A 27,689-nucleotide genomic window follows, 5' to 3' on the forward strand; every position below is an offset into this window, starting at 1 on the left:
GCGTGCTTCTTTCTCAAGATGTGTGTGCTGTGTTTCGCTGTCTAGCTGCGGCATGTCAGAGAATGCAGCCCCGTTAACATGGTTCACATATTTGTCCCTGGGGCCAAAACTGGCTTCACTCAACACCCATCTTACACACACACACACACACACACACACACACACACACACATATTGCACCTTGGTTTTCATATTGATGCAGCCATGAAGAACAAGGCCGTCGGCGAAGTGTGTAGAAGTTAGCTTAAAGCATTAAAGTTAGTCTGAAGTGAGTTAAAATAATAATGCAGTTTAAGAGCAATTTGAGAATAAAGATATATTAGTTGTTTTAGTTCATTTAGAAGTGAATTTGTTATTAAAAGTCATTATTTTAACACATGAAATTGAGTTTTCACGACAAACGCAGTTAGCAAAAGTGCACAAACTGAAGCAGGTTGAACAACAAAGGTTCAACACTATCAAAAGTTAATCACTTACCTGCTCGCTGACACGCCCAAGACCGCGAAGACTTCCATTAAAAATACTCCAAACACCTGTTTAAACGTTATTTCTGAACCACCGCCTCTTCATTCACTAACAGGTAGTAAGAAAAACAACTAATAGTATTTATAAAAGTGGAACCAACCTCACAAACACACACACACAGAGACGCAGCCAACGTGCGTCAACGAGATGAGAAACTTTGATTCGCGCTGAAACTTTCCTTAAAAAGCTGCAGGTTCGCCTCTTAAGAAACCCAGAACCAGGCTCAGCAGCCTGTCTGTCTCTGTGTCGGTGCTCTCAGAGGCACAGCGGTCAGCCGTTGTTGTAAGAGAGGCTCTGAGCGCACACATCCCGCGGTGAACGGGGTCTGAATGGCTGCTGCTGCTCCGGTTGGACCCGCAGGTCTTTTTTTTTTTTTACCACCTTCAAACTGTCTCTGACGCTGATCTGTGGTCGGATTTTGGTTTCATTGCTCTCATGAACATTTATCTGATTCAAGATGGGCAAGGTAAGATATACACGCAGCTGAAGGGTGTTTATGGCAAGGTTTTTATTTTTTATTTTAAACATGTTCAAACAGAAGGGATGAGCTGACGTTACCTAGTGGTGTGTTGTGGGAGTTGTCTGTCCTGCATGGGGTCTTACACAGGGCCGGATCTACATAAAGGGGTGGGGGGGGCAGCTGCCAAAAAGCAAAAAAAGAAAAGCCTGGCCAACCCAGTTTGGTGTCAAATGCTGTCAGATATAACACATTAATTAAAAAATTAAAAGTTAAAAAAACGGTTATAGAAACATTTTAGCCTGAAACTTTGGAATTTCTAATGCCACCTTTAGATATGTATATTCAATGTTTTACTAATGTACCACGGTAATGTAATGTTTTTGAGATCAATGATCTTTATCTTGGGGCTATTCTAAGCAAATGTTGATAGAAGTTATGTGATTGTTTGCGAATTGCAATTAAATGAGTATTGTATTTCTGCCACCGGCCACCATGGTCTTAGGAATGGAAGTGGTGTAATGTAAGTAATTAGCCTATAACTAAAATAAAATGGCACAATATCAGCAAAAAAAAAATTAAATAAAAATAAATCATGAGCTCCATAAAAGTATTTATTACAAATAAGTAGTGATTAAATGCGATTATACATGTTTTCACCTGTTGTGTCCCTCCTCTACACCTTTGACAGACCACATCAGACACATCTGGGCTCTGTAGTCCCTACATTATTGTCATTGTTTGTTTGTTTTTCATTTATCACAAATCAAGAGAAAAGAAAAAGAGTGGATACACACATGAAAAAGAAAAATGTGGATTAGCCCATCCCGATGTGAAAAATATGATGGTAATTTTGCAGATCAACAAAGAGAAATTTGTATTGGTACTGATATTTTAAGTTTCCACTAGTAGTAGTAGAGGAAAGGCCACCAAACACCACACTTTTCCTTGTCTCATCTAATCCTTTTTGGTAAAACACGGAGAAACAGTTGATTTCCAACATAAATGTATTTACTGAGACCATGAAGAAAAATACACCAATGTCTATGTTAAACTGTATATAAAAATTGTAAAGAATTTTAACTTTTCTTCTGTCTTTCTGTGCTAAACATTAAGAGTTGGTTATTATTAAAAACAGGACAGATTGTGAAGCATCCTCTCTAATCATCCACTCATAGTACTGATTAATTCCAACATTATATAATCTCATTAAATTTCATCCATCATCAATCAATGACTGGGTCCAACCAGCCGGACAAAAAATAAACAAATAAATGGCGCACGTTTGAGAAAGCACAAGCTATCAATTCACAACGAGGACAAATCACATCCATGCAAAACAATTTGATGGCCTTAATATCTAAGAAACACTATTCTTTCTTTTGACAACACATCATGTACAAACATACAAGAAACTGTTCATCATAAGAAGACACTTGATCACAGTTTGTCACTAGAACTCAGACACTTCAAACCTGCAAGGACCGGCTAAATGACAGTCATAAAATACTTGTTGTTATTCAGATCTGTAATAAATTATGACTTCGTTATTAAAGGTAGCGAGGTAGGGTGTGGTGTAATACTGGGATAAATTCAAAAGCCAAGTTCAGTCTGCAACACAAAAGGGTTGGTCCATGCCAAGTGTTTGCTCACACCCAAAGTACTTGTGTTAACACCTAAAGACAGTGTGCTGCTAATGTGTCTGTTCCCTTTAGTTGACAGCCATTCCACTAGAGGGCAGCCTCACATATGAATACAGTAGATTGATTTTCTTGAAGAGGAACAGAAATCACCTGGAGTTTCCAGGCAGGTCTGAGCACTGGTGAGTCATAGCACCATACAGTAGCACGTACACAGTAGCAGAGAACAAGGAGACATTTTAAAATAAGCACCGACAGTACAGTTAAAGTTGAGGCATAAACAGTGTCATTGAATCAACAATACATTAATGGTTGCTCATCAATCCCAAATAGCACTCAAAAGCAGCAGGCAGAGATTGTGCATTTTTCATTGTCTGGCCAGCTCACAACGTTCTTCTGTTGTTTCAGTCATCGTACGTGTAATGAGTTGAATGAGGAGAATTGCTGAGCTGAAACCTGAGGTTATTTCACTCTCAGAGCAGATGAAGCGACTCAGGTCTCAGGACAGTTTGTTTGTTTGTTCTTGGTCTCCAGTGTTGCAGCAGCAGCAATATCAGCAGCTCAGACAGAGGCTCAGAAAATATCAGGCTCAGTTGGTGGTCTAGCACGTGTCAGTGCATCTCCGATAGATCTTAGCTGCCAGTCACATTGATTCAGTGTTTTTGTAGACTTTACTCTTTAGGAAAGTCATTATTTATAGCACTATTTTCTGCTCAGAGGCAGTTTGTAAACAGCTTTATGCAAGTGGACAAAGCACTAGTGCATTGTTACCCCAACCAAGGCAGGTTTTATGAACCTAATCCAGTGTTAACCAGTCAGTCTTGCTCTTAAGGAGCTAATCAGAGTTCATTTAATCAGAGTCCAACAACCATGTAGCAAAGACCAAAAGAATGAAACTCAGAGAATTTTGAATCTCCTTACGAGAAAGTGGCGGTATTTGTAGTCCCTTGTCTTCCACCTAGAAGGCACAGGATGAATACATAGCTGCGGTGAGAAGGGGTTTGGCACTGAAGATGTTGTGATAGGAGGTTGTTCTTTATGAGTAAGTCACTCTTGACTAGCTCGTCTCTTCTCCAGCTTCATTTTGAGCTCCTCATTGAGTGCTGTGAAGAGACAGAAGAAACACACTGAGTATATCCCAAAAACTTAAGTGCGTGTTCACATGCCATCAGGTAGTGGTACATCCTATTTTGGAAAAATACCAACACACAGTCCACTTAACCCACACTTGATGCGCACTGTAAAGCCAAGTATATCACACATTCAGTATCATTTCTGTACCCAAAAGTATATGTATCAGAAAAGTGGCATGTAAGGTATGAAAAAGGTACTTAAGGTCATAACTGTGGACCTTTGTTTCAATTTAAAGGTACAAAATCATGGCTGACAGAAAGGGGTAATAACTTTTAACCAGTTTAAGGTACAGGAAACATGTTACAGCAAATCAGTGATCACAAAATCTTGATTTAAATAGGCTTCTAGTATATTTCCATTCAATTCTTGGTCTGTGTGGCCTGGAAATAATTTCATGGGCAAAGAACTAGGACGGCATTCTGTTCAACTTTTTTAATTTTGCCAAACAGACGTTTTGGGCAAGACGCCCTTCTTTAGTGTGTATTTGCAAGTTCACAATGGATTTTTTTATTTGAGTGATTTTGTTTTTTTTAATCAAGTAGCTAATTGTCAGTGTAGCAGAGTGAAATGCTTCCACTACCATTACCCCCAATTTAATTGAATTTAAGTATTATCACTGTTTTATTTTCAATCTGTTTCCTCATTGCATTCCTCCATGGGGACTTGTTCTTCTGTATTAATTTAACTTTATTTTATGCTGTGGCCCTCCCTTATGGAGCCCCTGAGGAGTTGGGTAGTGAAACCCGTTTTCTCTCTGCAGTAAACTGTAGCATGTGCCCGTGGCAAGTGCACTTGTAGTCGGCACTGCTGAAGCTTACAGATATTAAAACGTGATTTATACCGTTATTGGCAAATCTGTTCTAGCTGAACAATACAATGAAAAGGTACTAAAAAGTGTTAAAAGATGTAAACTAATTGTTATTTCTTTAAATAAATTTTGATGAATAATTATAAATGTGCAGCCTAAAGGTTAAAGAAGCAAGCCTGCGATTGGAGGGTTGTCGGTTCAGTCCCTAGAACTGAGAGGATAAATCTGGGTGGGGAAAGTGAAGAAGCAGCACTTCCGATTACCACTACTGTGTAACCGTGTAAATGTGATCAGGGCGTTCCTGCAAAAGAGTCTGTACCACGTTCAAAGGTACAGTGCTTGTAACCTGCTAGGGTACAGCTGGAGCAACAAACCATATGTACCCATTCCTGTACCTTGGTTTCTTAGTGTGTAGGCTTGTGTTTTAGCACCAACATTAATCGGTGGTGGATTCATTGTGAATATTATTATTATTCATGTCCCAGTGTGCTCTGATAAACTTCCACATGCTTAACAGGCACTTGGGCACTGTGGCAATTACTGGAAATATGTCGCACAAATAGGCACTTGACTAATACCACAAGTGTGGGTATTGGGATAGACCCATCCAGCTGAAACTGAGCGGAGAGATCTGCGTTGTCTACTCACTCTGTGCGAGAGGTGAAGGGGAGAGGATGAGTCGTCTCATCGGGTTGGTGGGCGAGGCCGGCACTGGTGAGGTCAGGATACGGCGGTCGGGTGCGGGAGACCTGGAGAGGGGGCTGCTGGGCCAACGATCTGTACCAGAATGAAAGCTGGGATCATTATCACTGTCTGCCTGCGACTGTCTGCATTGGGTTTATGTGACTGAGACAAACCTTGTTTTGGAGGCAGGGCAGGAGCCTTTGGTAGGGGGCTGGAGGGGGCTGTGTGGAGGATCCTTTCTCCATTCTCATCATTGGCGGAAACGTATGCTGATGACACAAACGGAGTTTAGTCTCTTGGCAAGAAAACGCACAAAAGAAGAATTTTCTTAATGTGTGTTTGCTGCACGGTCGGCTCACTGATATTCTCTTCGTAAGGCTCCTCCAGTAGAAAAGGCTGTAGAGTTCCTGCTGTCTTCTCTACCAGAGCGTCGATGACCTCGTGAAGGTCAGCACATGGAATCTGGAAGAGAAAACCTGCTGCATTATATGACTAAAGCCGCCATCTCAAAGTATTACTTTAATTAATGTTTACAAAATCCTGTGTGCTGAGTTGTTGCCATGTCCCGAAACATCCTGAAAACTCTTCCAAAAGCCTTAAAAAAATACATGAATATATGTGAAGATGCAGCTATATTTACATTTGAGTTGTGACTTCAGAGACTGTTTTGATCTGAGAGCAAACAAGACGGACTATTTGGAGATATACGGTATCAAATATTTGAATTCCCACTTCCCAACAAATTCCCAACAAATATGTATTATTTATCTTTTCAAATATTTAACCCCATGACAGGGACACGTTGATCCAATATGCCGTTTTTTAATCTGTACCAATACTATCAAGCAGATCAGGTTTCTTTAACGACGTTATAAATCTGCTAAAAGAGAGCACTGGTATTGAATTGGTTCATGATCCAGCAGATAGTCTTAATTAAAGTCTTGGGAGAAGAAAAAGTTGGATGGATTTGTCCCTAACTTGAGGTTTTTCCTGTAGAAAAACGCAATCATGATATAACATTTAAAAACTTTACATGTTTTAAAAAGAATGTATCTACACTTACAGGATTTTCTACATCAATGACATAACCACCTTGGTCCCTCTGAGTCACCCGGTAATGTCTGAACACTGACCTGGAGTAAATGAGAGAGAAATGGAAAGCTTGTAACGTTTGCAGTGACTGTTGTGTCTGACTATGAGATTTGCAGCTGTGGTGCGCAGATGTTCAGCCGGTGTTGTTTACCCGTTCAGGTCCTGCCGAGTAGTGACAGCCAGTGAGCATCCGTCTCTACCTGGACGGAGTAACATGTTGCCACAGTCTGGGTGTCTCTCTAATAGGACTTCAGCCTCAGTTCGAGAAACCGGGCGAAAACACCTGCATGCCACACACACATACACACATTATTAACGATAATATACACACTAAAGGTGCTACAGTGCATTATCTCAACACGACACAGAGGAGAACTCACGGTGGGATCTCTCCCACTAAAGGCACGGAGAGGGGCGAAGGAGGAGCACGTGTGGGAGTGCGAGTTCTCCTCCTGGACCTTTCTTTGTCCACCACCTCCTTCAGCATCTGCAGCTGGCCTGGCAGCAGCGTAAGACAGGACGGGACATTCAACTGTGATTTGGATGGAGGGGAGAGAAAATGTATAAGACAACAGCGCAAAAGAGAGACAGATTCTTAGAGAGATGCAGGTGTGCAGATGATGAATATTTACATCTATAACGGAGTAGAGGAAACCTTTCCACAGCTCCCTCGATTCCAAGTTAGGTGCCTGGAAAAGACAAGAGGACTTTAACAGCTTGCAAAAAGTGTTCTGTTTAATGTATGTGTGTGGGTTTAATGGCATTACTGTGAGTTTGGTCTCTCCATCCTTCATACGCAGGATGAGTCTGGCTGCCTCCAGGTTTCTGTCTCGGCTGCAGTCGTCCTTCAAGGAAACAAACCCACCGAGGTCCATCTTCTCCACAAACTGTAACGCACACAAACATGTTTCAACACTCTATGACGCACAAAAAAACTAAATGTATACAGCCTGAAACTTACATGAGCGTCCTTGGCATTATTGAAGAAATACAAAGAATTCCCACACAGACACGTCCACAGTCGCCTGGATGCCTGTCACACACACACACATAAGCAGACATGTAAAATAATTGCATACACTGCTGTGGCAACAACAGTGCTTTTTTCCCACATCAGTGTAATGGATATTTCCTTTCCTTTTTTATCACTCCCACGTTTCCTGTCCCTAGAGATGGATAGGGAGTGAGCCACAGCTGCTGTCAGTCTGTGGCCATGGATCAATGCAATACCCTGCACCTGAGCCGGGCTCACATTACACGTCTATATTGCATTAAAATGAGCCTAATGAAAGTGGGTGGGCCTGGGAGGGATGGTATCCCAGACCTTATATATCAATACAAACATTGAGGAATGTTGTCAGTTTCACTGTATTTAAGTTTGCATTTGAGATATTGGAAATGCACTTGAGGGATTCAGCTGTCTGAACAAATATTTCAACATAAGACTATTTCTCTGAGTCAGCATTGAATTCAGGGTTAAATGCTTGCAGACATTCAGGATGTGACACAAATGCCTTGTTACTAAGGGATACAGGCACAGGCCGTTCATGTGATGTGATTTAAAAACCATGCAATGTTTTGACAGCCATCGGGTTTCCTCGATTTATACGTCGTGATTCGTTCATAAAATTGTTGCATGCGTCCCCTGTCAGATTCCTGCAAACCCAGACTTAACAGGATAACAATCAGCGATCCGTTATGTGAAACAATCCGCACCAACGTACAGTCGCGCCCATTCTGACACAATAAGGAAGTTGACAGCTCCCTGGGAATGGGAGATCAGCCGGTGTGCGGCACACACACACACACACTGACCACCGCTATCCACAGCATGCATAGGAAACAACATGGCACTTCTGCACCGGGCGAACCTACCTTTTCTTTCGGTCCTCGCTTCTCCAGGTAGCCTTCGTAGTAGCATGGCGGGAGCTGCGCCCGGGGTCCCCCCGACCCGGAGCGCTGCCTGACGGGTGCAGCCGCCATGAGTGTCGCTGGCTGGGCACCGACCGAGGACAAAGGGGCGCTGAGTAATTCGGGGAGTGACACGCCTTCCCCGATGAGATAGTGCTGTGGCAATAATCCAACAGCTGGCTGGTGTAGCCGGCTGTGTCTGGGGATCATGCAGACGGGTGCTTGTGCAGATTTCAAAATGAATGGATGGGGGATAAATGTCCTAAATGTGGATGTTTATTTACCGAAAATGAGCAGTTAAAATATCAATAGGTGGAATTAAAGAACAATCAGGCACCTATCTGTGAAAAAAAAATATTTCTTCACCTATATGACATTTTCTGCATCAGTGTGAATATCTTATTAAATTGTATATATTTAAAACAACTCAGTTACAAGGGTGTAATGGTATAAAGACACACTGGGCCAAATTACTTTATATTTATTTGAAGAAGCGAACAAACAGCATCTTTTCCCCTTTACATAGTAACAAAAATATACAATACACAGAAGATTACATTTAGTATAGAGGTAAATCCATGTATCCTGAAGATAATCCAGGATAATCCCACTTTTAGTCTCCCCACAGTGTCACAGTTAAAGAAATAATGCATTGCGTAAGACACAGAAGCTGTAATGAAGACACATGCAAGGCGGTTACATTTTAACAATCATTTACATTGGGAATAATAAAATAAAGCTTTAAAGTCTGATAATACTTCATTCATCAATATTGCAAAGTTGAGACACTTAAAAAGGTATAGATGCAATACGAGCCATCACAGAATGTAGTGTTGCAATCAATGTCAGCCGCAGCGCTCAAACAACTGTTTTAGCTGTGACAGCAGCAGCACACTAAAAATTGATCTCAGCCCTTTGTTCCACGACATTATTCATCACCGATATTGTACAAGCTGCATAATAGCTCAACGTTCACCGCTGACCCTCCTTTCCCCTCTCAAACTCTGGGCATCTGATTTGGTGTAATGAGGCATGTAAACCCACACCTGAACCTCCCAGTTATTACTCAGCACAGCCGAAACCCCTGGCCCTAATACATAACATGAATAACATGCAAACATAACATTGAAGAGGCACATACTATGATAACAATGGAGGAGATTATTCCAGGGATGGATCAGGAGACTGAGCACCAGAGGCACCATGGGACTGGGATGGGGCAGATAATGAGAAAAGGGGGTAGGGGTACAGGGGCCAGGTGGTGAATAAAGACCAGTGGGGGAGGAAGGGCATAATCTACTGCTGTGTGCCCTTCCCTGCTGAAAAGACCTGTCTGTTCCGCTTCCAGTTTAAACAGAGATGGGAGGGATGAGTGGGGCGGGGGGCGGTCTAACAAGGGGATCATGACAAGAGGAGAAAGTTGGCATTTTAGTGAACAGCACAAACCACTCACAGTTCATAGTCAGCTTGTAATAGGCTTAATTGAAACTGAAACCGACTATTGTGTGCGGGCCTTCCTCATTATTAGTAAATTCTGTACACAATAGATTGAGATCGCTGTCTGTCAGGTCTGGTGCACAGTTTCAGCCTCAAAACTGAGGCAGGTACAAACACACCCAATACACATCAGATTAATTTCCATGCTTTAAATTATAGGTTAGAGTACTAAAGCCAAGCTTACCCCCGCACTGCCGGGGGAAAACAAATCACAGACTCAAAGTTCACTGACAAACGGGTAAAAGCCCACAAAACATTGTGAGCGACACTGCCAGCAGTATCAATAGAGCCTGAGAAAATAGAGGAACTGAAGGATGTGTGCTTATGGCTTTAGTGTGATGCTGCAAAACATTTAGGGTGGGAGTGAATCATGTTACATTGTTGTGGGTTTTTCTTCTTCTTTAAAATGTGAAGTAAATAAAAAGGAAACGTTTCAATATAATCATCTGAAATATGTATCTTAAATTTCAAGGCTGTATGAAATATGTTCCCTTTTAATGACGAATAGCAGCCTCGTCCCATTTTCGAATTTTTGCTACGTTTCTTTGGCATCAGCTCTAAGAGAAGAGTGGAGTGTAGTGGGAAACACTGGAAGAGCTGTAGGTAGACTAAATCACTGACAACTTAGTAACAATTACTGTGATAAGGTTGTAAGACTACGCATATTTATGGACACCATCCAGCTCTTTAGAAATCAACTATAAAACCATTTTTTGGTATTTAATACACTTAGCTAACGTTTGTAAAACTCCCTCACAGTTTCTCCACACTTAAACACAAGACAAGCAACTAACATGGATTTGGTATGAGATAATAGAGGCCATGTGACACTCAAACTAATAGCTAAGGGTGATGTCTAATACCACCAGGTGGCAGTGGAGGATAGCCTCAAACATTGACAAAAGGCAGACAGTCCTCCATGTTGACTAACTGGTCCATGGTGACAACAGTACTGAAGCCTGAAGGCAGAGGTGGGAGTGTAAAAAACAGCGCTTAGAAGAAAGCATGGATATACAAACGTGTGTTTAGTACCAGTATGAACAAGAAATGTCATCTTGTGAATATAAAATAAGTGTAGGATAAAGTAGTTGCACTTCTTAGAGTTAGCGGACACTGCTGGACATGTCACTACAGATCTCATTCTCTCTTAAGTCTTTCTTTATCAGTCCCGGTGATGGAGGTACAAAGTGCACAGGTGCATAGAGAATGAATGTGAGGATATGGTAAATGCACCCCAAAATTTTTTTTTGATTGAACATCCCTCTGTCCTTCCCGTTTTAAAAGATCCATGAAATCTTGACATAATCTGACAGAATGAGAATAAAAAAGGCTTTTTACTAAAACAAATCCTAGATACAAACGGTACGTCCCTGTCTCTAGATGTTTACCCTTTAATTACAATAAAGAAAAGACTTCTTTTGATTACTGAGAGTTGATAATCCTCCATCATACCCCCGTTCCATCCTCTCCATCCTGCTGCCCCACCATCTTGCCTTGCTGTTTTCAGTGTGACAGAGGCACCACCACTTCAACATAGTTGTTGGGGAAGTATCCTGATTTGCCGCGAAGGCTTCCCTCAAACCAGTTCTCATCGATTTGACTGACCAGGGTGATGATCTCGCCCTCGTGGAAGCCCAGCTCTCCTTCGTTCTCTGGATCAAAGTCATACAGGGCTTTACAGCATGGCTCTGCTGCACAAAGAGACAAATACAAGTAGAGGGAAGCAGGGAGGGAGAAAGAACAAATACTGTCATTTTGTGAAAATAATATTTGACAATTTCCCTTCAACAAGATTAGTACATTCTCCTTTAGAGGCAGCGTCACCAGTAAGCTTTCCAATAGAAATCCATAGTCCAAGTCAATAAAACCGAACATGTTTATAAATTAGTCATCAGTGTGGTAAAGGAGGATTCTTCTGAAGCTCAAGATCAAAATCAATATACCGACATGTTACATAAAACTATTTTATTCCAACCAAAATGAGGCCTAAAAGACTTTTCACATTTGCTTTCTATTGTGTAAAATGAACCATGTGGCATGTCCTGATTTTTCTTGAGGTTCAGAAGCTTCATCAGTCAGTAAACAGGCTGTCAGCTACACATAATTCAGCAAACCCTGACTGCAGTTTTAGATTTGGCTAAAATACCACAGTCACTCATCACTTAGAGACAGAAAGTGGTTTGCTGATAATTCTATATATCGGCAGCCTTGGTCAGAAGGAGTAATATTCACACGCCCAATCTTGTTCTGGGAACCTGACGGACTGGACCCAACAAACACCATTCAACAGTGTTAGTCATATACCATTACACTGACATGCATGCACCTCTCTGCCACACGGATGTGCAACAGAGTGAGTGAAAGTAGCGGCACTTTCTAGTTCTGTGTAAGTGACCATCATCATCACGTCATCTTCCGTTTGTCTCACTCACGCGGTCTGCTCTTGAAGGAGGCCCTTTGGAAGGATGGAGCTGGATATTGTGCTGGGGCTGGTTAATGTTGCAGAAGGAAAGACACATCAGTCTTAAGAATGAGATTGACTTGCACGCATGCCTTTTTTGGGAGTAGGCCTTGCACACACAAGCACTCAGACATTCACACACCTTACAAAATATACAATTAGGTCAAGTTTACCGGCAGAGTAAGCTGGGGGGCTCGCTGCAGCTGGTGAGTATCCTCCATTAGAGTTTTCTACCTCTCCATAGTCAAAGACTGGTCTGGGTTTGGGTGTGTATTCACGCCTTGGACGAGACTGAGCATCATTCACCCTGCACACAATCAGAATAGTAAATGTCACCTCTGAGCTCAAGAGTAGGGGGTGCATCAGTAAAGAGAACAGGCAGGTTCATGTAAACTGTGTATGTCAAAAGGAAGACAAATTCACTGCGTTTTTATTCGAAAGTAAAATTCATTATTTCAAAATGATCTGTACAAAACCAAATGATGATTATCTGAATGAGTAAAAGTAAGATATTTGTGCTCAGCATCAGCTGCTACTCAACATTCATCACTTGCAATAAGATGGGTGAAAGAAAATATGTTACTGCTGAATCATGCCTGGTCATGAGCTACAGGACACAGCCTCAACATACAAAAGGCATGCCATCTTCCACAAATAGTCACAGTGCTGACCTTTCTCTCAGTTTGTCAGAAAGCTCCTCCAGGACTTGCGTGGCCTGTCTGTGGTACTGCAACAAAGACTCCACAAAGGAAGACAGCTGACTCACCTGCTCCACCTACATGCGCATACACAGAAACAACTATTTTAGAACGAGACCAAACGCACAAACAACAGTGGCCCCTCAGAGCACTCCTTACTGGTTAACTGTTTGCATTCCCATCTCATTACGTTGTTGTTCATCATAATAACGTTGCTCAAACAGCTTTGAAACATCTCATAATGGCAGGTGAAAAACAGTAAATACCAAACAAAACAGGTTTGACAAGTTGACACTACTGCAAGTCACTGTGGAATAAAAGAACAAGGGCTGTCACCTGATACATACTGTCATTAAATACGTAACATGGCTTTCTAGCTGAGAAGCTGTGAGCAACACATGTAGAAACAGAGACAGAATATTATCAGCATATATTTATAAGCATATATATTTATTATAGCATAAGTTTAGGTAGCCAATGTTTTATACAGCTCTAATGGTGTTTATCTAGGGCATAAAATTAATTCATTACATTATAAAATATGCAAATTCAACTCCTCTTGCTGCAGCCATACATACTTTTAATGAGTCTCATTGAGCACAATGTCTAGTTTATCAGCAGTTGTCAGTGAAAGGGAAGTAAACTGAGAACTGACACGTTTTTATTAACAAAACAAGTCCAGCAGGTTTCAATGAACCATCTACAATGCAAAGTGGAGTTTAGTCTACATGCTACTCACATCTGTTTCCAGCAGGTTATGCATGGAGCTTTCAGCCAGCTCTTTGGACTCGTGGAACTTCTCCAGCGACTGCCTGATCTCTTCTTCTTGGATTTTACCCTGACGTTTCTTTTTATAATCGTAGTCCAGGCGGCGGCCCTCCAGTTTCTTAAGGTGGTGCTGAGGAGGAAAAATGAGTTGGAACTGTGAGGATGGCGTGTCAGAAATTATATTGTACATAGGGCTGCACGATTTGGAGAAAAAGTCATATTGCGAATTATTGTGAACAATATTGCGATATAATGGTAACAAATGATGCAAACGTTTACAAATTTTTGCAAACTTGCTTTGCTCAATAGTACAAGTAAATGAAATAGATGGAACAATAAATATGAAAAATACTAATGCAAATTCTCATTAAAATAAGACATTTTTGAATGTCCGATGATTTTTACTTTGCTCAATGTCGCTGAGCCTAAATTCAAAATATCGACATATGACAGAGGTCACAGCTTTCTTTTGGCCACCAATTCAGTCGTCAACCTGCTTGTTAGCACTGCATACATGCTACAGATACTGATCTTCTTTTGGGGGCAATTGCGATTCGATTCATTGTGCAGCCCTAATTGTACAAATAGGCCTTTTCACTTGTTCATGATAGTTTTGAGAAATATCAGTGATTTAAACATTTGCATGTAATTCCACTCTTATGCACCTTGACTGAAAATACTTTTTTTGTACTATTGCAGCTGACACACAGACTGAGGAGCTCATTAGTCAATGTCTGGTTTGTACGTGCAGACGCATACTACCTCTCTGATTCTACCTGAATGTCTTTGATGTCCTTCTCAGCGACTGCCTGCAGTGGGTCAATAAAGTTCTGCTTCACATCAATATCCAGAGAGTCCTTGACCTCAGCCATCCTCTTCATCGACTCCCCAATGTCTACTAGAGCCCCACCTGCAGCACACACACATGCAAAATGCCAGAATTAGGGAGTGTGGGACCTGTTAGTGAGGCATGTTAAAACATTAATAAGTATAAGTAGATTCACTTACACCCTCTGAACAAACACACTCTCACTCCCCCTACTATGGCAATGGTCTTCTTTCTTTCATGGTTTTTAAACACATACATATCTCTTCCACCCAGTATCTTACCAAAGTTGGTGTCCTCGCCCATGTCCCGTCCATACTTGGTCATGCATTCTCCCAGGAGGCCCTCAGGCTGGGGGTAACCCGGACTCTTCACCTGCCCACGGATTTTGGACACTGTGTTGAGCATAGAAAGTTTGGCTCTCGTGGCTGGGTTGGGCTGGAGGTACTCTGATGTTTTATTGATGACTTCCACCACTGCCCTGCTGGTAACATCTGCTCTCTGGTGGTATAGATTAGAGAGAGACAGTAACTGATATATGTGTGCACATGCTGAGTCACATGCCTTTGAGAGTGTTAAAGTGAATGAAGAAGAAAACTTGGGATTTCACTTTATTCTACATGTTTAACGTGGATATTTTCTTAAAATGTATGTATGTTACCCTCTCGAGGTCCTTGAAGTCTTCATCCAGTTTGGTTCCTTCTGCACCTCCAACCTTCTCACTCACCAACTGTGAACACAGAGCAACTGGCTCAATGAAGCCGGCTGAAGTCGGCACACTCAATGGTCTCTAATGGATAACTTGACTACCATGACTATATACACATGGTCATAAAAAAAGTAGATTGACTGAGTCCTGTATATTGAAAACATTTTTATTCATAATATTGTGGATCATTTTCTTCCACTAATGCATCTCGACAGGGAGGTCAACTACAGAACAGAATTTCTGGAGCAGATATTGGATGAGAGCTTTGCTCAAGAAGCTGTTGCTGAATGGCTTTGAACCTTCACAACCAAACTGTTGTCTGTTTCCAAACTTTATTGGATATTTAACATCTTCCACCATCTTCTTTTTTTCCAGGCTTGGTTAACACAATTCTCAAATTCCTACCCATGTTTTCCGTCAGTGGTGGAAGCTCTTCAAGTCTGCATTAGGGAGTGGACTGGACTTTCCTCTCTACTGAGAGCCTCTGGGGTTTTCTTTTTTCCACCAGTTCAGCACACACATTGCTGTTTCCTGCACTACAGCCACATCTATGGATACTTTTACTAAACACACATGCTCACTTCATCTTGCTCTCGCTCACTAGTTCATTTCCTCACTCACACATCGCACACACACTCTCCATTTCTCATCTAGAGCAACAATCCTGCGCAGTTGTCTGGCAAGCCAAACAGGGACTCATTGTGTGTGTGTGTTTTCTCATTTGGTTGAACTCGGTGCAGCTGTCAGCCCCACACTGCATAGAAAACTCTGTGACCCCATGGATCAATCAATCTCACTAGTTTATATAATACATAGTCCTGGCAAAGTTATTTTGTGTGAAACACTCAGTGACTCTGAAAAAGCACTAAGCACTGATTGCCAAATGGTTCATGAGATACAACTCAGCCCCACATGTTCCCTAATTATGAAGTCTAATAGACACCATTTTAATTGCAATTAATGAATCTCTGGTACCAGATGCGAAGTTCTGGTATGTGTGAAACACAAACACACTTTCAGCACCCCATCTGGCTTCATAATTGCAAGCACACGTTTTGTCCTCCATGACTAATAAACCTACCCATCCTGGTCTGACTATGGTATGTAAACTTTCTACTTAAACCTCAGTTTTAGTAGTACTTAGCATTGAATTATTTATACATTTGGTTGTTTAAATTTGTTCAAATCTAAATCTAATCTAATGGAGTAATATGGCTTAAAAAGATGCAGATTTAGAAGCAGATTCAACACCGGATTCAGATTTGGTGAAGAGTCGTCTAGCTGCCTAGAGAAGAGGAGCATGTAGTGTTGGTGTTGTTGGTCAATGACAGAAGCAAAGTAATGACACGATGTGGACTAGAAGGCAAAGAGCCAGTGGACTTTAATGAGCACCATATGCATAACGTCAGCTATACACGTTTGCTAAGCAGCTAAGCTGATAATTACTCCATCGTTCAATCATTGATTGAATCAAGTGAATTTTTATGACGGTATGACGTGGACCTTGTCTTGATTACCCTCCTCCACCAGCCTGTTTTCTTTCTTTCTTTTCATTGCCTGAATGGCATGATCCAACACTTGTTGGCCTGTGCTAACAGAGGATGTTCAGTAGGACTTATATGTTAACAGCTACACTGTACGTCCCAATAGTTTAGGCTTTAGCAGTAGGCCTGTGTATTGGCGAGAATCTGGCAATGAGATACATATCACAATACTTGTGATGATTCAATATAATGCCATATAATGGGATACTTAAGCGAGGTGAGATATTGAGAAGAATGATGGCGTGTTCTTTGTACATACGCATAAAATCGTACAAAAAACGTTTACTTTTTTATGCAACCAGAACAGAGGGATCATATTTATCACAGCTGCTGTAACATCCAACATCATAGTCCTCAGTTTACATTTACAACCCTGCTAGTGGTTCCCGGGTTTAAACACAAAAATCAATCGTGTTTTTGAGAATCGTGAAGTTGCAGATTAACCAAATGAATACCACTCTCTTCCAAGTGTGTAGTAGAAACTGTGGTGGTCTCGAAAGAGGACCGAGACCTGCTCCTTTGGTAGAACAGCTCGTTCTAAGATCGAAGGACTCTCACACAGAGCTCAAAGTGGAGGAAAGAGGCAGCGGAGAGAGCTGTTGATGCTGTACCGTGGATGAAAGCTTCGTGAGTACAAACAGCTGTATGACAGCATACTTAAAACAAAACATCAGATCGGGGAAATAAAGCTCAATATAGCCGATACCAACTGGTGAGATCGAATCCCTACTATGAGTACTATACACTGCGGAGATGCCCTTCAACAAAGCACCAAACCCCTGAGTGCTCCCAGGGCACTGCTTTGTGTCGCTGTCTCTGACTGTATGTTGGGCCGATGTGTGTAAAAATGAGGGATTAATAAAGTAAATCTTCTTCAAGGTTTTCAGAAAAGAATAAAAGATTTCTGTGCACTCACCCCTGGTTTGATATTATTAATGTAATGTCAGTATAATGACTAAACATCTGGATCTACTAGGTTACTTACACTGGTCCGGGCAGATTATTCACATAACTAGGATTCCACTACACACCCACTAAGCAAGGGGCCGTCATTTACATATAACATGTTAAGCCAGAGCAAGCACCTGTAACAAGGCGGGTGTCATCAAAACATAGGCCACCGGTTTTGTAGGGTTTGTTAGGTTTCACGTTTATGGTGGTGGGTTTCATTTTTGACAACAGCCAACTCTTTCTTTCCTAAGAGAGATGAGTGCTATTGGAATTTCAGAAGCACAGGACAAACCTGGAGACTTGGACTGTGTGAACGTCTGTACACAGCCAGGCAGTCAGACATTTGACTGACACGGCATCAAGTCACTTCCATTTGTTCAAATATTTGACTTCCACATCCATGTAAATGCTAACTTGTGCGTTAAGTGGTCTGAAGTTATCCGTCACAGTGTACAAAGAAAAATTGGACTTCTATTTGAAAATGAGAGGTTCAGAAATGGAAACGGTTGATCCAAAGTTAAAAACAAGAGCCTGGGTGTTAATAGTGTATGTGATACTAACTAATCTCAGTGCCTGTTGGACCTTACATATCCTTTATGTTAGAGATAAACCACTGACGTCCGATGGTGACTTCTCTATAATATTTTACAACACAAAATGTGTGGGAATAAATTAATTTACATAGAAACTAATACTAATATTATCCAGAGACGCTCACAGGTGAGTTGTAGTTGGACAGACACTTAAAGCTGAGAGATGACAGCATTTGTATGAATCACCGTGTAAACATGTGTTGTAAGATCTTATGGTATCACTACAACACACTGGCCAATTAGAGATATTGTGTAATCCAAGAGACAGAGATAACAAACATTACTTTAGCACGAGTGACGAATATACCTGTTGTTTAACATTACAACAAAACACGAGTAAACCAAGCGCCAACCATCATATAACTTACAGTATCTCCAAACAATAGAGACTCATCATTTTAATATACAACTTCTGTTTCTGTGATCAACTTCGACCATCAGGTTATTATTGTACTTTAACGTTAGTTCAGTGGACATTTTAAGGATAGTGTTACAATCTACGTAAATTAGCTAGTTGGACAAAAACTTGTCTAACTAATTAAAATAAGGAAGCCGAAGTGCTTCAATGCACAACATTAGGGCGATTAACTGCCGTTAACTACCATAGAAACCAACGTCAGTTTAACGTCAGGTTAACGTCAGTTTAACGTCAGTTTAACTTTAGGTTAACGTCAGTTTAACTTTAGGTTAACGTCAGTTTAACGTTAGTTTAACTTTAGTTTGTTATAAGTAACGCTGCTAACGTTAACTTCTCAACTCTTTAGATTAGCGTTAGCTTCATTTGACGTTACCTGTGCGCTACAACACAGCTGACATTAGTGGAGGAGTTTAACAGCAATAAAGCTTGTCGTATACTTTTCAACAACTTAAAACGTTTCATATAACAAAACTAGTCTTTAACCAAGAACGAGTGTTTGTGTTTCCCCCCACTTTGGTTAGCCAGCTAGCATGCAGTTAGCGTAATAAAAGTAACACTTGTGCTAGCTCAGTAAGCTAGCTAAGCTACTGGCTAATGTTTAAAAAAAAAACAGAAAGAAGAAAAGTAAGAAAAGTATTCCGTTTACCTGACTCGCTTTGTAAAATTGCTTCTTAAATCCCGCGACGGACATCTTGCACCGTCTGTTTTGCCACCTGGACCTCGAAGGTGTTTTCAAATAGTTTGCGTTGCTTGAGCGCAGACAGCGGCCGCACACGTCTTCAAACTTTGCACCGTAGATGTGAAACTAGGCAACCACAATTTCCTGGCTTCAGCTTCATGTGGGAGGCTCCTTTGGGTAGGATGAAAAGTGGGCAGACACAACACAACACAACACACACACACACACACAACACACGCACACACACACACACACACACACAAATCATGCACCCTGACATCCCTCTTTCTCAGCAAATTGTCAAAACAATAAATAAAGACCTGACTTTGACTTTAGCTGACACAGACATCCATTAACCCCCTCCCCCCCCCAAAAAAAAAACATTACTGTGTATTACTGCTTTTGGTTTATAGTAAACCAATGGCAAAATAATATTTGCTTCTCTTTTTATGCACTTTATTTCATCATTAATTAGTTTGCCTGTTTTCTTAATGAGTTATTGATCTGTTGGTTCATAAAATAGATATAAAATGCCCAAAAAATGGCAAAGAAATCTTAACCCAAGGTCCTAAGTCCGAGCAAACTTCATCCCCCGAAGAAGACTTGGAGCGGCGATTGAAAGTCCATACAGAAAAAGCTTTTAAGTAGAGTATTTATCAAACTACTCTAAGGTGAAGAAATAACTTGTCTGCTCAACTTTAGAAGAAAAAATAGCAATCAACATTTTGATGAAACTGTGGCTTGTTGCCATTATTATTATTATTATTATTATTATTATTATTATTATTTGGACTATTTGTTGCAGTTAATGGCATGAAAGGAATACAGTGTATGCACACAATACAAATGCTAGTCAGTAGGCCAGCCCTTACACTTGCAGGATTGTAACATCAGATTATGCATTATGCATTATGCATCAACATGAGAGCCACATTCAAGTTTAAATAAGACTCAATGAAACATTTCAAAAGAAAAAGAAACCATTTATTACATTCTTAAAACCACATATAATGTATCCCATTGGACAACAATATATATCGCGCTGTGTGACTCAGTTACTCTTGGACTAGTAATATACCTCTTGTACATTTTGTCATACAGGGAAAGAGAAGGGAGACAAACTATTCTTTTTTGTTTGTACTTTACCTAATCTTTCTTCAATTAAAAAAAATAGATCACTGACTTTACAAGACAAAAGTGGAGACATGTAAAGAAAAAGGTGGATAGACTGACAAATAAATGAAAATCACAGCAAAAGAAACATTAAACCCCAATAATGAAATTCATCTTTAACTCTAACTGATTTATTTTTTTTAAATTCCTATGTCTCTGTAAAATTTAATGTTACAATATTAGGACAAACGGGAAAGGGCTTTGACACTTTGTGAGTAACATTCACAAAAATAGAACTTACGTCCACAGTGATTATGGTTATGGGTCTCATCTTAGGTGCAAAGGTGTGAGGAGCACAAGGCTAAAAGACGACACTGGTAATAAAGGGACAAGAGATCACAGCTAGCTCCCTGAGTGGTAGGCAGCAGGTCCTCGGACTCTGCTCAAAAACTTCACAGCACCCCGAGTAAGACATTATCATCATCCTCTCAATGCTATAACATCCTTTAGAAAGCATGTTATTTAAGTACATGAAAAATGTAAACAGTTATGGGTGACTTTGTGTGACAGATATGGTAATTAAAAAAACAAAAACAAAACAGATTGATTGAAAACTATTAATTTTTACTGGCATTGAGGCCCAACTCAGGGGGGCAGCTGGTAGCTCTGTCTAGCCTTAAGACTAGTGTCCAGTGAGAAAGAGGAAAGTATAAGTGCTTGGTATTCGGACGAGTGTTGGGTGTGGGACTAAAGGAGAGAGGAACAGCAAATGTACAAAATAATACAGTTGCTCCAACCAGCAAGGAGGGTTTATGATACATATTATGGATCCTCGTTGTTTTCTGGTCAACTGAAACATTATGAGTAAAAGACAATTATACCACACCTACTGTACTGACTGCTGGTTAGAAACAGGTGGGGAGACCCTCTGTGTCCCCTTTTATTATACAGTTCATGAAGTCATCTTTTGCCTTGATTTCTCTTCTCCTTCGTGTCCTCTTGTCTCTTTAGGCAGGAGGCCTGGGGCGTGGGGGAAGAGGGTTGGGGAGGGGGTGCAGCAACAGCGCAGGCCGAAAGCTTTCAGTTTAAATGCAACACAAAGGCAATGTCATTTCGCCTTTGTTTGGTTACCCTGCCTCCCCTGCTGTGTCGCACAGGCAACAAGTGTCCACCCCATCGCTTGCGTGATGACCGCACCTCACCCAGCTGGGTTAGTTAGCCATCGGGGCAAGAGGGAGTTGTTGCCATGGAAACCTGAGAGTACTGTCAAGAGAGGAAATAGTCCAGAAAAAGATCTGAGTCCAAATATCAGCTTTCATCAAAGTATCCATCTTGTTTTTCTCCCTCTCCACATCTTACTATCCACTTTTCTCTCCCTTTCTCTCACACACTCTCTCCATATACTTATATAGTCATCTATTTACATTCTTATTTAAAATATTTGTTTATAAATGTGTATATAAATTAAAGATAATTTCATCTTGTCCTGTCTCTAAGTGGCATTTACAAGGAAAGGGGTGTGTGGGACTGAGGTTTTTCATTGCATTACAAGAGCCTACAAAGAGGCAGCACCGAACACTGTCTAAATGTGTGTGAAACTGATTCTCAGCTGATTAAGGAGGTCAGCCTAAAGCTGTGAGTCATATCGTATTTGTGTGTTTCTTTTTATATTAGAGGAAATGACTCATGATCTTGGTCCCTAAGTGATGGTCAGTACAAAGATATTGTCTGTATGAATACGCATGCGTACCATACTGAGATGTATTAATATAGACAGAAATATTGACCGAGAGCTGTATTAATAGTGAGACCCGTTGATCAACACGACTTCATTCTAATACTATGTGTAAAACTCTGTCTGAGAGTGGCAGGGCTGTACATTCACTGTTAGGTTCTGACTTGTGCACTGGTGCTTATCGATGAGGTACATTCATAACTGGTTGGGTGATCCACAGTGGATCTGATGTTCAACAAGCGTTAGAGCTCTGAGCTTTAGTGCTTGGTGGGCTGCTGTGTTATTCTTACGACGCCCATTCGCTTGTTGTTAATGCTACAATATGCAAAGGACCATGAGCATGTGTGGTCTGTAGTGTAAGGTGCTTTGGCCTGCTGGGAAAGTGGAGGACTACTTTGGGATCATGGGAGACGGAGTATTTAAAGTCCTGGATTGTCTCGTTAACTGCTGGTTGTTGAGCTTCAACATCTCTAACCTACTCTGTCTCTCCTTTTGCTTCCCTACCTCTTAATACACTCTGTCCATCGCTCTCCTTTGTCTATCTGTCTGTCTAGCTGTCGGTGGAGTCTGGAAGAGACATCTCGCTGCCAAAAACTTCCCGGTATAGTGGTGGGAAACTGTAGGCGGTCTCTGGGTGGACCAAACGGAAAAACTCGAGTTTGTCGATGTGGAGGTTACAGATAGACTTCATTACGGGCAGCTTGGACACCATCTGCAGGGACAGAAGGTATAGAAAGGTAAGTTGGTGCATGTTTGTCTTTATGCGAGTACATTTTTCTAAGAAGAGTTGTGACTGCCTGTCATTACCTTGTCCAGTTTCTCGTCAGAAGCACCACTCTTGTGTAGACTGTGCTGAAGAGCCAGGTAGACCTTCTCCTGGAGTTTCTGAACCTTTTGGCCTTCTGTTAGCCAGGGTCGATCTACAGGAAAGACAATAAATGAACCCTTAAAATACAGTTGTCTCCCCTTAAGTTGCTTTAAGGTTGTTAAAATCACATTCCATATTTTTATTTTATTGCTGCATAATTCAATCAAATGGAAATATATTAGATGTCTCACATTATTTTTTTAAACATATAGGGAAAAATCTTCAGAAAATAACTGAATAATCAGCATTTATAAACTGAAAAGGTTCATGTGTGAGACATCTACAACAAAAAAATATATTGAAATCAATGTGTGTGTTGAAAATCTCTTGAACAGCAGTTTGGCCTTCTTTATCAAGGACAGAACAGCACTGAATAGACTACTATGTGTTTGTGTATGTATGTGTGAGCAAGAAAGAGAAAGAGGGAAAAAAATAGTCACCAGGAGATAGAAGGACGGCAGCGCTAAACAAAGCCATCTCTTCGTCAGACAGCTGGAGACGGCAGAGTCCTTTTCCCAAGTCAAACACTGCACTGACCAGGTCGTCACAACCTGTATAAACACAGGAAACCAATAAATATATTGTTAAAAAAAATAATAGTTTTAAGACTTAATAGTCCTGCTAAATCCGACAACTGAAGATAAGGAAACTCTGGCCATTGTTATAGTGAAAATGCTCTAGTTAAATTACTGTCATAGGATCCAATTGTTCAAAAATCAATTAAAACAGCTTACAGAGAAATACAGCTGTATTGACCGACATAATATATCTTTTTAAATTACACAACTTGGGTGATTTTCTGTTAAATGAGCTTGTCACGCTGTTTACTGCTGTGTTTAATGGTGTTTGTCTTCACATTTTCCATTAGGGTTGCACTGTTACACAGTTCTGGTGGTGCTAAAGAGGCAAGAAAGTGCTTCAGAAAGTGGAAAGCAGCATCCAGCAGCAGTTTAATTACTTCTCTTCAAAGACAGTTCTGGCTTTAAGGAAGTGTTGTTGACAAGATTGAATTTGAAATTGCAGTCTTATAGAGTCATCTTGAGAGCAATTACCACAGTCAGGTCATTTAAAATATAATGAATTAGTCAATACAGAAGCATCTCTGTAAGCTGTCAATAATGGATTCAGAACAGTAGGAGCAGAGGCATTCTGTTAGGCATGAAAGGTTATTACTGCACCGTGCGTGTGAAAAGGGGCTTTATAACTTACATAAAGAGCTTTCATGTGTGACCCCATCAATTATATCAATGCTTTAGAGCTTACGCAACTGTATTCCTATCAGATCCTTACCAAGTGCTTTGAAGAACTGTGCTGGGGCGAACTTTCCATTGAAGAAAATGCTGCTGTTGTTGACGTTGAAAGCTCGGCACATGCGTATCAGCAGGACTTCCAGACAGCCTGAAAGGATAGCCACAGATAGAGGCAAAGAAATGGAGAGATGGAGAAAGAAGAGGAAGGGGGAAGGGTGGGGCAGAGAGGGGCCAAGATACTCCAACATGCACAAAACAACACAACAAAATGTAAATGATTTTGACCCAGATTGGCGCACAGCATATATTACATTTTTGAACAGTTTAAAAATCAACAGGATAACATGAATATCCACAAAGATTTTCCAAAGTTCAAAAGAGAGTAAAACGCATTGTCAAATATATGCATTTTATGTCAGAGATTTATATTTATATATATATATATATATATATATGTGTGTTGAACAGATAAAGAAAGTAATTAAAATGTTTGTTTTCAGAATTATATTTTTCTCCCCCATGTTCAAACCAGGTGTGTGTAATTTATTCAAACAAATAAACAGAAAACAGCAAATAAGGCAAAGGCAGAGGGTTGGAGACAAAAAAAAACAGGAAGAAACTAAAGTTAGCAAGTTTCAGACTCTGTTTACTTTGAAGAATGAACTTTCTGCATTAAGAATTGGAAAATGTCAGCATATTAGGACTGTGCACTGACCTGCTTTCAGCAATATAATCTGATCATTCTGGCAAAGGTCCATGAAGCCAGCAATGCGTTTGGCAAACTCAACCACATACTGAATGGCATTGGTGATGTGGTGTGCACACTGCTGCCACATCCACTCAGCTGACTGAAAAAGGGAAACAAAAAAAAGAGATATGAGTGTTACAAGTCCATCACTTCAGTATAGTAGTGTTGTCCAACATCAGATTTTTTAGTGGAAATTACAGTTACAATTTTGGAAATCTAACCTGCCTATTCATCGAAAAGTAATAGTAATGTAATAGCAAATAGCAAAGTAAGTTTTTTTAAATATATTTATATCTGATATTGTCAGACTGAGCTGTAATTCTGATCCAGTATTGGTACATTTCAATGTCATATACAGTATATAAACAGCATGCAACAACACAAGACTTTACACATACAGGGTTTAAAAAGTGCATTATGTACCTTGTTTTGAAAAGCACGTGTTTCCTCAGGTGTGTATTGTACCCAGGTGAATCTCTTCATGTCTTCAGCGCTGTACTGACACGTCTCTAAGTGAGACTTAACAATACTCTGAGTGATGCGCTCTGTGAAAACAAAAAAAGCATGATCATGTAACCACTTATGTGGTTTGTGGTGGTAGCAGAGAGTGTAACAGTAGTCTCGTTTCTCGTACCCACAGGTTCATGGCAGGGTGACCTTGATTAATAACTCTGGCTCATTTACTCATCTTATTGTATATCTGCAGCTTTGCCACCTCCCTCCTATTATCCACTAGTCACAATATTTACTCATTGCTTCCTTTAAAACTCCCCAGAGCCTCATTGCAGTTTACGGTTGCCAGCAACCATAAAGGTGTAAAAGAAAATACAAATATATTCTTCCTCTGTAGAGACACTTCTCTAAAACATTTCTTTGCTTCCTTACTTCTATAAATACCACTACACCACTACTCCATCATCCCTTTATCTGTCCCTGCTTTCAAACTTGTTTTTATAATGCTTGTTTTTCCCATTCAATCTTGTATTTGTCTCCTTGTGTCAATTTTATCCTGTTTTCCTGCTCTATCTACCATGTATCCTTCTGGCCCTTGTCCCTGTGCTTCATCTTTGTTTTTTCATTGAATGAATTTAATCAATTTTGCTTTTTAAATTATATATGCTCTTATATAATTTGCTTTTATTTTATCATTATTCAACCCTTTTTGTTCATTTCCAGGGCAGTACTGCACATGAAATAAAAGCAGATGGCGGCCACGGGGAAAATGACCACAACAGTGCTGTGCTAAATTTTTATGGCATTGTATCCAACAGTACAACACACTCATGCTGAAATACTTAGTCACACTGAGTGCTTGCTTTCTTAATGTAAACTGTTGTTACTAAAAGTCAGCACTTATGGCAAATGTTTCTCAAGGAAAAGGAATAATGAACTGAGGAATGGAGATTTAATGTGAAACAGATGAAAGTAGTATTGGTTTTTCATTAAGATCATGCAGCAGGAAAATTATTCTGAAAAACGTGAGCAATAGACAACATATAAAAAGGTCCCCTTAAAAATAAAGGCCTGTCTCTTATAATATCCTGCCTTAAGCTCTTTATTTAAGTACATAAAAGCCTCAACAACTATTTGAGAGTTTTTAAGTACATTCTGTGACAATAAAAGAAGAATTTATCTGTTATTCATCCTTGTCAGTACTCACCGAGGTCTGTTATAGAGCAGTCATCAGGCAGATGGTCCAGCAGTGCATGTGTGTGTCCCAGCAGATGTGTGTGAGAGTGTGTATGCAGGAGCTGGATCCCGTTGCTATCTGCCCCGTCCAGCATCGTCTGCTGTGGGGAATTCTGATTGGACAAGGATGAGGAAGAGGAAGAAGAGGACGATGAGTTGGAGGTGTTCCCAGTGCTGGTCCCTCCACCGAGCAGCTCCAGGCTGCAGTACTCGCTGGCCTCCTCGGGGGTCAGAGGCAGGTCAAACAGGTCAGGCAGCGCCGCAATGTCATCCAGGTCACTAAGGGTGGAACTGGAGCCCCCAGTGCTGTAGGACCGGCTCAGACCTTCTTCACCGTCCTCCCCGCTACCGCCACAGATGCCATCCTCCTTGGGTAAGGACAAAGCAGTAGAGCCCCCGCCTCCGGAGCCCACACACTCTTGGGACTTTTGGTGTTTTTGCACCTCGGCATAGAGACTGTCGCGCTGCTTCTTGGACATACGACCGAATTTGACCGCTGCAGAGAGAAAACACATTTCATTATAGTCATAGTAGTATTTTTTACCTTTTTTTTAGAGATATCGCAATTTTGCTACGGTCAAACATAATAAGTTTCACATCCGTTTTCTAAAGCTTCACTGTAACTGTAAAATATTTCCAGCTCACATAGATTACTTCAGCCACCTTATCCACAAATATGGTAAGTAATGTATATCACAGTTTGCTTGATGACAGTTTGTCACCTCTTTGGTCTGCATACTGGGTTTTACCCTGCAACTGACAGAAGTTGCGGACCCTCTTACAACAGCTGATGTGAAACATTACAGCTGAGGGCTTCAAATTCTCCTGGTATTTAAACTGCATGCACACTGTGATTCACTGGAAAAACACATCTACTAAACTTCCTCTATG

At 40.7% G+C, this 27,689-nt stretch overlaps 4 protein-coding genes across 8 annotated transcripts in view; all 4 read right to left on the bottom strand.

Annotated features, from left to right (window-relative positions):
• Positions 1-907, bottom strand: part of sema4e (semaphorin 4e) — a 6,812-nt gene extending 5,905 nt beyond the window's left edge. The window contains exon 1 of one of the 2 annotated variants that reach the window (XM_035670727.1): positions 626-907. The gene's annotated coding sequence lies outside the window, so the exon portion shown is untranslated. Of the gene's footprint in view, positions 1-477 lie in introns of both variants that reach the window. The other variant, XM_035670726.1, reaches the window with a different exon arrangement.
• Positions 908-1,658: 751 nt separating this feature from the next.
• On the bottom strand, positions 1,659-8,499 carry stap2a (signal transducing adaptor family member 2a). The gene is made up of 11 exons (XM_035670123.1): positions 8,216-8,499; positions 7,302-7,373; positions 7,108-7,227; positions 6,973-7,029; positions 6,721-6,872; positions 6,492-6,623; positions 6,312-6,381; positions 5,608-5,710; positions 5,422-5,517; positions 5,213-5,341; positions 1,659-3,725 (listed from the first exon to the last, which is right to left on the bottom strand). Exons 1-11 carry the CDS (start codon positions 8,459-8,461, stop codon positions 3,670-3,672), a joined length of 1,233 nt encoding a protein of 410 aa, XP_035526016.1. The 5' UTR covers positions 8,462-8,499; the 3' UTR covers positions 1,659-3,669.
• Positions 8,500-8,716: 217 nt separating this feature from the next.
• Positions 8,717-19,547, bottom strand: LOC118334589 (endophilin-A2-like). Of its 4 annotated transcripts, none has more exons than XM_035670552.1 (9): positions 19,363-19,547; positions 15,163-15,231; positions 14,786-15,002; positions 14,452-14,585; positions 13,647-13,805; positions 12,881-12,984; positions 12,383-12,516; positions 12,181-12,237; positions 8,717-11,436 (listed from the first exon to the last, which is right to left on the bottom strand). In XM_035670552.1, the coding sequence occupies exons 1-9, from the start codon at positions 19,405-19,407 to the stop codon at positions 11,252-11,254; spliced, it is 1,104 nt and encodes a 367-aa protein (XP_035526445.1). In that variant the 5' UTR covers positions 19,408-19,547; the 3' UTR covers positions 8,717-11,251. The 4 variants fall into 4 exon arrangements, with proteins under 4 accessions (XP_035526445.1, XP_035526444.1, XP_035526447.1 ...); XM_035670551.1 differs by having other exon boundaries at positions 8,717-11,439; XM_035670554.1 differs by lacking the exon at positions 12,181-12,237 and having other exon boundaries at positions 19,363-19,545.
• An 810-nt stretch (positions 19,548-20,357) lies between these two features.
• LOC118334324 (nuclear receptor ROR-beta-like) overlaps positions 20,358-27,689 on the bottom strand; it is a gene marked incomplete in the record, with an annotated part of 10,360 nt that continues 3,028 nt past the window's right edge. The window contains 7 exon segments of the mRNA XM_035670206.1: positions 20,358-22,955; positions 23,051-23,163; positions 23,552-23,662; positions 24,402-24,509; positions 25,077-25,209; positions 25,533-25,654; positions 26,770-27,294. Coding sequence (XP_035526099.1) covers positions 22,794-22,955; positions 23,051-23,163; positions 23,552-23,662; positions 24,402-24,509; positions 25,077-25,209; positions 25,533-25,654; positions 26,770-27,294 — 1,274 coding nt within the window.

This window comes from Morone saxatilis, unplaced genomic scaffold, assembly GCF_004916995.1.
Source record: "Morone saxatilis isolate NCDOM2014 unplaced genomic scaffold, NCSU_SB_2.0 Contig23, whole genome shotgun sequence".
NCBI lineage: Eukaryota > Metazoa > Chordata > Actinopteri > Moronidae > Morone > Morone saxatilis.